We start from the raw sequence: 11114 nt of genomic DNA, 5'->3' as shown, positions 1-11114 counted from the left end.
AACAATGAAAGTACTATATTGTCAAAAAAAAAATTCGCGAACTAAACAAGGCCTAGCCGTAGCCGGCGCGTAGTCCGTCAAGTTGGCCAACTCCTCATCATCGGAGAAAAAATAATAGGGCCTCCCTTCAAAATTCCAAAACTTTACAAGATTTCCCATCACATCGAATGTTTTAACGCATGCATGAAGTATTAAATGGAGCTAAATAAAATAACTAATTACACAGTTAGATTGTAATTTGCGAGACGAATCTTTTGAGCCTAGTTAACCCATAGCGGGACAATAATTATCAAATACAAATAAAAGTGCTACAGTATTTTACACCCAAATCTTTACGCAACTAAACAAGGCTAGGTCCGAAAGGAAGCTTTTTGGTGCTTGCTCCATGCATTGACTTGGGAGCTGAATCCGACCTTGCAGTTGCAGTCACACACACGCATCATAAACGCACATGTTTCAATCGCCCCTCGCGAGCTGTGTAGCTTCCAGGCTCACCTCGTCCACATGCAGAAATGGCTGCGGATGCGGAGACACTGTTTCAGGTACGCGCACAGTTATTAAGAGCATCTCCAAGAATTTCCCAAATATATTTCTCATCTCGTTTTTTTGAAACAATAAAGAAAAGTTCCCTAAACCTATTCCCCATCTGCTAACAATTCCCAAACCTCACCCCTCCGTGTGCATATATGCGCATCGCTACTTTTTCCCTATCTTAGTTTCGCCGCTGCCGGTCTTCTTCCTTGGGCTCACGCCGAGGGGAGGAAGGAGGAAGGGAGGCCGCCGCTGCTCACACCCATGGTCTGCCCGTGGAGGAAGAGTGCCGCGCCGCCCTGTGGATGCTCACCCGGGTCAAGAACGGCGGCGGCGGCGGCGAGGAGCGCGAGGAGGAGGGTAACGAGCGCGGCCATGGCGAAGAGGTAGGTGTAGAGCGGCCGCAAGGCCGGCCCCAAGCACTGCCGCAAACTCGACGCCGCCGCGGCCGGAAGCGGAGACGGAGATGACTGGGCTTGCGAGTTCGGCTCGACGCGTGCGCGCTGGCGCCGTCCGAAGCAGGAGCAGAGCATTATTAGCAGGAGGACGAGGAGCTGGTGGCTCCGGCTGCTGCTGGCCTTGGTCAGGACGATGACAGTAGCTCGTGGGAGAGCGGCAGCTCCGGCGGCGGCTGCAACATCTTGAATCTTGACATTGCGTCGGGTACCAGAGAGCTAGGTCAGCTCCAGCTGCTCTCAGTCATGGCCTCATGGGCGGGCGCGCATCCCACCTGAAGTCCCCGTCAAGCAACTGCTCGACATCAGCGGCACAGCAGCCTGGCGGCTGAGTGGCAGCCTGGCAGCCTTGGGCAGCGGCGAGCAAGAGATGGGGGATAGCCGGACTTGAGGAAGATGGTGCCGACAGTCTGTCTCGTTCGGCTTGGAGAGTGGGGGCAGAAACGTCCGTTCAAATGAAACAAGGAAATTGAGAAAAGTTGGGGAAAAAACACTGTGGGTCCACAATTTTTTATTGTTGGGGAGAAAAATGAAGAACCGTTGGAGATTGACACTTTTTTCCTCCCCATATTTGTTTTGGGAGTTGGCAAATATCAAAGTTTAGGATAAAAATATAAGAAATTGTTGGAGATGCTCTAAGATTTCAGTCAACAGTGCTCTACGCGACTACGCTGATTGCCGAACAGTCTCTCTGAGCTGTTGAACAGATTTCAGAACATCTTGAAAGTGAGAAACAACTTGCTGCAGTGTGGTTGCATCTCTAACCAAAGCCGAAAAGGAACTGTCAGGGATGAGCAGTTGGATTTCCTACCCATACCCGAGGGCGGCGTATCGTCGTTTCCGCACCTGCGAGAACTGTTCCCCGTTCGGCGCTCGCTCCGGGTCGCAAGCCACCGCGCCTCGTTAGTTGAGATATTGCCTGGCCTTTTCCAAGCGCCGTCGCTCTCCGCGCCGACAGCGACGCCTGGCTAGGGGTGGTAAGGGGTCCAACATTTTGAACTAGAAAATCTAAGGATCGGACCCTAAAAGGGCCGGGCTCTAAACATATGTATTTTTGAACTAAAAATTTTAAGGGCTTTATTGGACTGTGAAGAAGCCATTAGGGCCATGGCCCATTACCACCCCTACGCCTGGCCCTCGACGGCTCGACCTCCTCTGCTCTCTCCCGCGCGGTCGTCCGGGTCGCGAACGCGCAGCGATTCGGGGTGCCCCGGAATTGGCAAGAGCGCGATCATGCGGCGACGGCGAAAGGGAGCAGCCAGCAGCGCCCCCGGCCCTGTGCGTACGACGAGTTGGCGCGCCCGCTCCAGCGCCACGCGCCGCGGTTAGCTCGTTAGGTCGATCGGCTTTGACCGGCCGGCCCCGGCCTCCGAACCGAACCTCCCCTGCAGTGCAGGCCGCGGACGTCGACGTCGTGCTCGGATCGTTCGTGATCTCCTCGGCCGATGATGAGCGAGCCCGGCTGACTCCGGCTGGGGGAATAACCGCTTTCGCAAGCGCCCAAAGCGACTCCGGCAGGGATGGCTTACGGCCTATGGGCTTTGGCCCATGAAGACGACAGACTGGCATCCTTTTCCCGTCCATGTCTATCCGTCTGACCTACCCGGAGCGGCGTCACCATCCACCCACGTGCGGCTTGGAAACGCCACGGCGATCTACGAGCCAGCTTCCCGCGAGTCATGATCGCTCGCGCAGTCGCGCTGGAAAATCCAAGTTGGAGCTAAGAATAGTCCAACGCGGCACGGCGGGGACCGGGGGGGGGGGGGGGGGGGGGGGGGGGGGGGCGAGCGGGCCGATCTCGCACGCTATAGAGAAGTTTGTGGCGTGGGGGGATCAGTTCATGAGGATAAGGAGCAGCTGGTCCCGCCTAACACTCGTCTTCTCTTCGAGGAGCTCGGGATAAACATTGTGTGCCTCGTACCAGGTCGGAAAGTGTCCGATAATTCGTACAAAAACAAGGGAAAATATTGGATGATTTTCAGTCCATTCTCTTCTTCTTCAGGCCCGGCCCGCGAGGGATAGCTCGCCTTTTCCACTTTGAGGAGCCTGAGATCGCCGTGCAGAAAAAGCTGCCTCGGCCCTCGCCCGGTCGCTGTCGCCGCCGGCCGCCGTCGTCGTCAGCGTACCTTTTAACCGAAACAAGATAAGCTGCGGCGCCGAGCAGGGGCAGCAGCACGGGCGCCCTGGACGACGAGCTAGGACGCTAGCGCTCCAGCGGAAGCGCTCGACTGTTTGGAGATCTTGGCACCGAGCGAATTGTAGTGTCAGCGTGCAGTGGGAAAAAGGAAGGTGACGTAGCGGAGGAGGACAAGCGCGCATGGCGACCGGAGAATCCAAGGGACGATTCGTTGCGGAAGCTAACGCGGGCAAAGAAGAGGACCCCGCGGCTCCTCGTGCGCGGCGCGGCGGCGGGGCCGGTGCGGCTGGCTAACTACGTGCTCCGCCGCCGCATTTGGTTGGTCGTCCAACTACTGCGCACATATGAAGCAAATCTGAGGGCTAGTGAGGCCTAAGTTGGGCCGGATCTCGTCCGAGGCCTGTATTCAGCCCATATTTCTCTCTGCCTTTTGTCGTACCATCCGTTGTCTCTTGGTTTGCTAAAAAAAATCCTCCTTTTTCAAAGCTCATGCAGTCATGCTCATTTTTTTTAAAAAACATGGTCCATAAACTATTAAGGGTCTCTCCAGCTCCGGTTCTCGTGGCAGCTCCTGATGGAGCCCTACCAAATGCTTTGGAGGGGGAGCGGCTCCGGCCTATAGCATATGAAAGCTGCAAAAACGGCTTTGCTTGCGAGGAAGTGGAGCAGGTGGAGAAAAAAACAGCTCCGCCTGCTCCAGACTTTTCTGCAGGAGCCGGAGCTCTCCCAAACGGACCCTAAATCCAGATCGTTAAAGTTTTATAGTAACATAGCAGTAGCAGGCTTTAATTAAACTATTAAAATACTAGATAAATTAATTATGATGGCATACGCTTTACACGAAATGCAATTCTAACTTATTTTACATAGTTTGCACAACACCTACATGGAGGGGCTGCCGTGGTGACAAAATGCACCCGGGCAGCGCCAGTACATACATGGAGACTGTACATTTCTTCTGCTGTAGCCTGCAGTGAGTCCGCAGCTCTTCGCGAGTAAGAATAACAAAATAACCGTGTACGAAACCTGATATGTTGGCGTTCACGGATCCGATCCTAGCGCTGAAAAGATTCAGCAGCAAGCCACGCCATCCCCCAGTGGCCGGCACAAAAAGGATGGGCGAGATGCAGGGACGAGCAGAAGAGACACAGGAGCAGGTTAATTCTCTGACGATCGTGCCGGTGGGTGCTGGTTCCATGCACGCTAGCGTTACATGGCAAGTACAACGCTACACACCCAAGCCATGTGTTCGATCGACCCATCCATCCTCTCTGGAACAAGGGAACAACGGCATCAGCCCAGTGTCCAAACGCAACAGCTGTGATCGATTCGACGGGAGAGCCGGAGAGGCATACGGGGACGAGTGATTTGAAAGAACGGAAGGGATAGAGCCACAAGACACCAACACGCTCCAGTTGGCACTGTCACCTTCATGTCCGTTGCTGGAAAGGATCGCCCCCCCGACACAAACACCAAACCCCGTGATTGATCCTCCGTATACTGCTCAAAAATCTTTTTGTAGGGCTCGATCTTAAAGCTCATAGTAATTGTTAACAATTTTGAATTTTTTTTATCATACTCCATATTATTATTAGCTGCCACCCAAGAAATGAAAGAATAATCATAACGCATTAACCCCTACTAGTCCCTACACCTACCTTTACAACCTGCATCTGCAACGGACACCCCAAAAAGGTAGATCGAATTACAGTCCCGGATCAATTGATCATCTGCAACCATTGTGCCAATAGCTTTCGCAACCCGATCTATTCCTGATTGCTTCTGATCTCAGCTGCTTGCCGCACGTCCCCTGGCGAAGGCGGCGCCGCCGGCCTTGCGTCCCCGGCGGCGGCCACGGGCGCGAGGCCTCATGACGACGGTCTTGGACTCGCCCCAGGCGGAGAAGTTCTCGCGCTCATCGTCCGAGTTGTCGCACTCCGGGAAGGGGCCCGACGCGTACCGCGCGGCGTCGTAGCACACGGTGTACGTCATGTGCCGCGCCCTGAACGCGCGCATGGCGGCGCGCTTCTGCGGCGTCATGACGGCGTAGTCGGCCGTCATGAGCCCCAGCAGGTCCTGGTCGTCGTCCTGGTCACCCGCGCCGCCGCGGCGGGGGACGCGGAGCACCGGGTCGGCGCGGGGGCCGACGACGGCGAGGTCCGAGAACTCGGACGCGAACGGCGCGTACTTGTAGTTGACCTTGTACTTGCCCCCCTCCGTGGCCCACGCGGAGCCGTCCCAGATGGTGGCGTACACCGCCATCGGCTTCGCCGGGAAGTCACCGCCCATGTCCGGGTGCCGGATCACCTCCCGGATCGGTGTGTCATCGATGTAGAAGCTGCACGAGGCAAAGTACGTCCACTGATCAGTTTTTTTCCGGCGATCCCAGCCGGTATCAATCGACACCGGAAAGTACGTCGCGCTATCTACGTGTTCTCGTAGTGTACTAGCCTGATGGTGATTGGTTGCTTACATGATGTGGGTGGGAGCCCAGAGGACGGAGTAGCGGTGGGCCTCGAGGGTGGGGTCGAAGGGGAGGAGGTAGCGCTCCTCGCGCCCGCGGCTGGTGCTGCCGTTGCCGTAGACGTTGGTCTGCACGCGCCACTGGCCGCCCCACCGGCTGCCCAGGAACTCGAAGTCCAGCTCGTCGTGCGTCTTCTCGTACACGTCCCCGTTCGACAGCTGCAGCAGCAGAAGAATTTCACAAACGTCACACACTGATGCTCCTCCATCAAAGACAGTCGCAAGGATGGAAGTCATGGGCTCATGGCAACTGAAAAATGCAGCCGTGTGTTAGTTGGAATTTGTGTACTGTACGTTGCAAGCTCCATCAACAATAGAGCAGTTGAATATTCCATCTACCGCAAGAACATCATCCACAGCAACCCCTGGCGTGTGAACATCATCCACAGCAACCAAACACGGAGTACTAACAAATTCAGCAGCATTAACTATTGGTTTCTGGTGCGCCTAATAATCGATCGGCAATCAGTGCGTGACTGGCTGACTGGAGCGGGAACATTTATTCCCCGGGGCAGGCGGCGCAGCCTTTCTTCTGGGCTCCAAAGTCCAAACAGCCCATGTGGGTCGCGCTGTTGCCTTGCTCTGCGGCGCAGGACATGGGCGCACCCGCAACTTGCGACGGCTCGCCGGTTTCGGCAGCCGCGGCGGCGGTTGCCGAATCCGTGTTGACGCGCCATGTGACCCGGCAAGAACCAACGGCTCGAAAGAGCGGCAGGGATACGCTACGATACTATACTAGTAAAAAGCCTTTCTTTGGGCAGGAATGTTCCGAGATGAAATCGAAATTTCTACAGCATGGATTGCGGGTGCTTACGTAGAAGGCGACGACGACGCCGGCCGTGTAGTCCTTGGGCAGCTTGATGGAGGCGCTGAAGAAGCCGTGGAGGTAGTAGTCCGAGGACATGAACCCGGAACCTGCGAAAAACGAACAGCAGCAGAGCAGGTTGTCTCAGTCAGAGACCGCATGAACGGCAGGAACGGGGGCATGGGGGACTCGTGCGCGAGCGGAGGTTAAACGGAAAAGGGGGCGGGGGAAAGGGTGGGAGGAAGAAGATGCACCGGCGCCAGCGCCACGTACCGGAGCGGCGGTCGAGCAGGAGGCGGACGCTCCTGTCGTCGGAGGAGCGGACGAGGTTGCCGTCGCCGAACAGCGACGAGAACCGCTCGTCGAAGGCTGCGGTCGGCACGTCGTCGAAGGCGGAGGCGGACACAGCCGATAGGCACACCCACGCCGCGGCGGCGAGCAAGAACCCGGCCCTGGCCGCCATGGCTGGCCGTATAGCGGCTGGCTCCCTCTCGGCCCCTGACCTCACCTCCTCCTCCTCCTTCCTCTTCCTCCGCCGCCTCTTCTCTCTCTCTCTTTCTCCTCTCTCTGCCTCTTGCACCGGCGGCGTCCGATCAAGAGCCAAACTCTGACGCGTTTCTTGGCCTGGGGCTCGCTAATAATCTTGGCTTCCTTTATACGCGGTCTCGCTACGCTGGACCTGGAACTGGAAAGGAATGGGAGGCGGTGATCCGATGCGATGCGATGCGATGCGCGGAGCCGCCTTTCCTTTCCGCAGGCCGCGACTCGGTTACTGCCGCGTGCCCCCCCCCCCCCCCCCCCCCCCCCCCCGAACGCCTCCGCTACGCCCCGTCACCAGCCACCAGGTTGACACGGAAAAGGTTGCGCGGACGTGGTGGGTAGTAACGGAAGGGCGGGCGGGCAACAGCTAAGCTTCGCTGGTGACGGGGAGGGGCCTTTGGTCCTTCCTGACGGGCCTGGCCGTTGGTGGCCTCGTCCTGTTTGATTTGTAGCCATCAAAAAGGCTCTACTGCGAAAAAAATGCGCTATTTTCGGGGGGAAATGGCTGGATTTGGAGTTAATGCCCGGAGACTTTCGGGTGGTGATCTATGTGATTGCGTTTGGAGCTGTGGGGGATGGATGGACTCGAGCGGAGGGTGAGGGTGGTTTCGCGCGCAATTACTGGCTTCTGGTGGGATTACTGGCGCCATTACTCGGAGGGTGACGCGCGCGTGGCGAGCTGAGCGGAGCAGGTGGACCGCAACGTCCAGGTGTGATTTGACCGCGTTATTTATTTATTATTACTACCCCGTGTCCTGGCCACCGGTCCGAGCCAACCAATCCTCGATGGCTAGGCTAGTCAGCAGGCGCGCCACTGTGCTGCTGCTTTCCGAGACCGTTTAGTTCCCAAAAAATTTCACCCAAAAATTTTCACCTCCCCTTTAAACACATATATGAAGCACTAAATGTAATTAAATAACAAAACTAATTACACAGTTTGGATGTACATGACGAGACAAATCTTTTAAGCCTAATTAGTGCATGTTTAGTCATAAGTGCTACAGTAACTCGCATGTGCTAATGATGTGGTCAAAGTCCTCAAAAGATTCGTCTCGTGGTTTCCAAGTGAGTTCTGAAATCAGTTTTTTAATTAGTGTCCGAAAAACCCTCCCGACGTCTGATCAAACTATTGACGTGACATAAAAAAAATTTCTGTTTGTAACTAAACGGCCCCTCACCTGCCACCGCCAGGATGGCGCGTAGCGTACCAGCGTGCAACCGCTAGTCTAACGAGGCACCAGCTGTACGCACGTCCGCCGCAACGTCCCCCTCTTCTTCTTCTTTTTTTTTTTGACCGTTCGTCCGCTTGCCCCCTGCACCAGCGCGCCTAAGCTCCTCCCCTCTCGTGGCATCCAAGGCGGCGGTAGCCCTTCGGTTTCCCGACAGTGAACGCGATCAGCCTCCAGCGCATGTACATAACCAAAGACCGTGCGCCATTATCTCGGAGTAGCAAAGCCACTGTAGCCGTAGCGCACAGCTGCCAGCTATGCCAGCAAAAAGGCCATACACGCGTCGACGGATTCATTTAGTTCCCACCATAAACCCTGTAAATAAAAAAAAACATCACATCGAATATTTCGACACATACATGGAGTACTAAATTAAGTTTATTTATAATTTTTTTTGCATAGATTGGCTGTAAATCGCGAGACGAATCTAATGAGCATACTTAATCCATGATTTACAACAGTTATGCTACAGTAACCATCCGCTAATTATTAATTAATCATGGATTAATTAACATCATTAGATTCGTCTCACGATTTACAACTCATCTGTACAAAAAGTTTTATAAATAGATTTCATTTAGTACTTCAAATTAACAAGATTCTAATAAAAAAAATTTTGCATTAACAAGATTCTAATAAAAAAAATTTTGCGCTCCAACTGTAACAGGGCCTCAGCAAAATACTCTCCCCGTCGTCCTCGGCACATGATGATTAGGGTATAGTAGCGGCGGCGCCGGGGCAAGGTGTTTACGCGTAAAGAAAAGATTGGCCCGTGAAGCAGCACATGACGCGACGATTGGGTAATGGCCCGACACGACAGGGCAGGCCCGGCCCCTCCCTTTTTTTTCTCATGTGCGCCGTCCACCCCAGCCAGGAACGACGCACACATGGGTCGCGCTCGCTCGTGCCTGCGCGCGCCGCGCGGCGTCAAAACTCCCGTGCACCCTTCGAAACAGGTACAGGCCGCCGCGCGCTCGCGGACGTGGGGGTCTCACCCGCCCGCCTGTAGGCGGGCAACCCACCGCGGCCGCCGGCCGGCTGTTCCCTTGGCCGTTTGGGCCATTCCGCCGGTAGCTAGCTTGTGGTGGGAAGAGCTTGCGGATGCGCCGGCGGACGGTGGTGGCGCGCTGTTCGCCCTGTGAGTCCGTTTTCGTCCTCGGGCGCGTCTGTGGCCTGTGGCGTCCAGTCGTCTAGACGTACGTGAAGCCATCAGCAGGTCGTGAATCGTGAACTGTTGCGTGGTCAGAGGAGAGCCGAGCGCGTGCGATTTTGGCTTCACGGGCGCGCGTAGGGAGGAGCTAGGAAAGCAGCGCCTGCGCCAGTTCAGCGAGTCAGCACACGCGGCTCGCCATTTTTGTCCGCGCCTCGTTCGTTTTTTGCCCCGGGTTCTGGTCTCCTGGATCTTATCCAATACCGGCCGTCTCAAATCACGCACGCCGTGGCAAAATTTCATCCCGCATGGGCGCCGGAATTTGCTGGCGTCGATCTCAGGCTGATAGCTAGCATCAGTTGGCAAAGGTTTCGTAGACGATTTCTCTTTTCAGTTTCCAACTTTCCATTGCACAGTCTTTTGGAGCCTCTGAAACTCTGAATGGATCGCCTCTCCAACGATCTGGAGCTTACAGCTACCGGGCACGAACGACTGGGACCTGAGCTGCGTCCATCGAGAGGTTTTTTCGCGAGAGGTACCACTAGGCGCAACAATCCTTGTCAGTCCAATAAAGGACCAACGCCATTTGCCCATCCAGGACAGTTTTAACGAGAATTTTATGAAGGGTTTCATGATATTAAATATTATTATTTTTGCTGACATGATAAGAAAAGATAAAAATAGAGTTTCATAGAATATGAGGAGAGTTTCATCACCATAAAACTCATTTGGCACGGTTACCTAGTTCTCAATCTAGGTAACTGTATCCATAAAACTCCCACTGAAACTGGCCTAACGGCCACTGGTCAGCGTTCACTATCCAGCCGCCCCTCCCGTATGCCCATGCTTTGCCCATCGCAGTTTGCATAGCAGGGATAAGAGGATAAGCTTGACCGAGAGCGTGCCCGGATTGGGGACCGGGCACGCAGAACAAAGACAGATCGCATCCTCAAATGTGGAGGCAACCCTACCGCGCCCATCCACGCCCCGGCAAGCTCCCCGCACGGTGCTTTCCCCAAGGCTGCCTAACCTGGGGGCGTCTATTTCGCGCGCGCGGGTGGCCGCGATTGCATCGCACAAGCCACCCGCCGCCGCTCCCACGCCTCCGCCGCTCCCCTGCCTCCGCCGCCGACCACCGACCGCCTCCCACTGCCTCCGGCCGCCTCCGACTCCGACTCCGGCCGCCTCCGACCGTCGCCGCCTCCGCCTCCGCCCCCGGCCGTCCACTCCGGCCGCCTCCGGCCGTCGCCGCCTCCGCCTCCACCTCCGACCGCCTCCGCCTCCGCCTCCGTCCGCTCCGCCTCGCCTCCGCCTCCGGCCGCCTCCATGTGACGGACCCGTCGAGTTAAAACGCTTAATTAAGCGTAACTGCCATTATTTGAACACATCATGCACATTAACCTAATTAAGTGTAACTCGACAGGCTGTTTCCAACCCACAGGCCGATCGAAACACACCAAAAGTCTCACACGAAGGCGAGCACAGAAGGTACCAGCATGATAAAATCTTGCAAAAATTAGTAAATAATATGAAAACTTTTACAAAACAGTTTTAAATTTAAAATTTATAAAAGAAAAAGTAGCAGCGGAAGCGAATCTAACTAGAGGAGCATTATTAATAGAGAACAAATAAAATATACAAAATAAATTGAGAACTACCAAGGCGTGAAGACAGGATGCCACATTGAGCCCACCGATGTGAAACCTAGTTAGCTCCTATACCTGAAATAGGGTAAACAACAAAC

At 55.2% G+C, this 11114-nt stretch overlaps 1 protein-coding gene and 1 long non-coding RNA gene across 2 annotated transcripts; one reads left to right on the top strand and one right to left on the bottom strand.

The window, feature by feature from the left end:
- Positions 1-382: 382 nt before the first annotated feature.
- LOC120639247 lies at positions 383-1653 on the top strand. The gene is made up of 2 exons (XR_005661336.1): positions 383-542; positions 717-1653. It is a non-coding gene; the product is annotated as an uncharacterized LOC120639247 (long non-coding RNA).
- Positions 1654-4636: 2983 nt separating this feature from the next.
- Positions 4637-7201, bottom strand: LOC120639235 (probable xyloglucan endotransglucosylase/hydrolase protein 30). Its single transcript, XM_039915222.1, has 4 exons — positions 6725-7201; positions 6461-6561; positions 5597-5805; positions 4637-5461 (listed from the first exon to the last, which is right to left on the bottom strand). The coding sequence occupies exons 1-4, from the start codon at positions 6912-6914 to the stop codon at positions 4912-4914; spliced, it is 1050 nt and encodes a 349-aa protein (XP_039771156.1). The 5' UTR covers positions 6915-7201; the 3' UTR covers positions 4637-4911.
- Between the last annotated feature and the right edge of the window lie 3913 nt (positions 7202-11114).

This window comes from Panicum virgatum, chromosome 1K, assembly GCF_016808335.1.
Source record: "Panicum virgatum strain AP13 chromosome 1K, P.virgatum_v5, whole genome shotgun sequence".
Classification (NCBI taxonomy): Eukaryota; Viridiplantae; Streptophyta; class Magnoliopsida; order Poales; family Poaceae; genus Panicum; species Panicum virgatum.
Note: the sequence above shows the minus strand (reverse complement) of the source record. Positions and strands in the feature narration are given on the sequence as shown.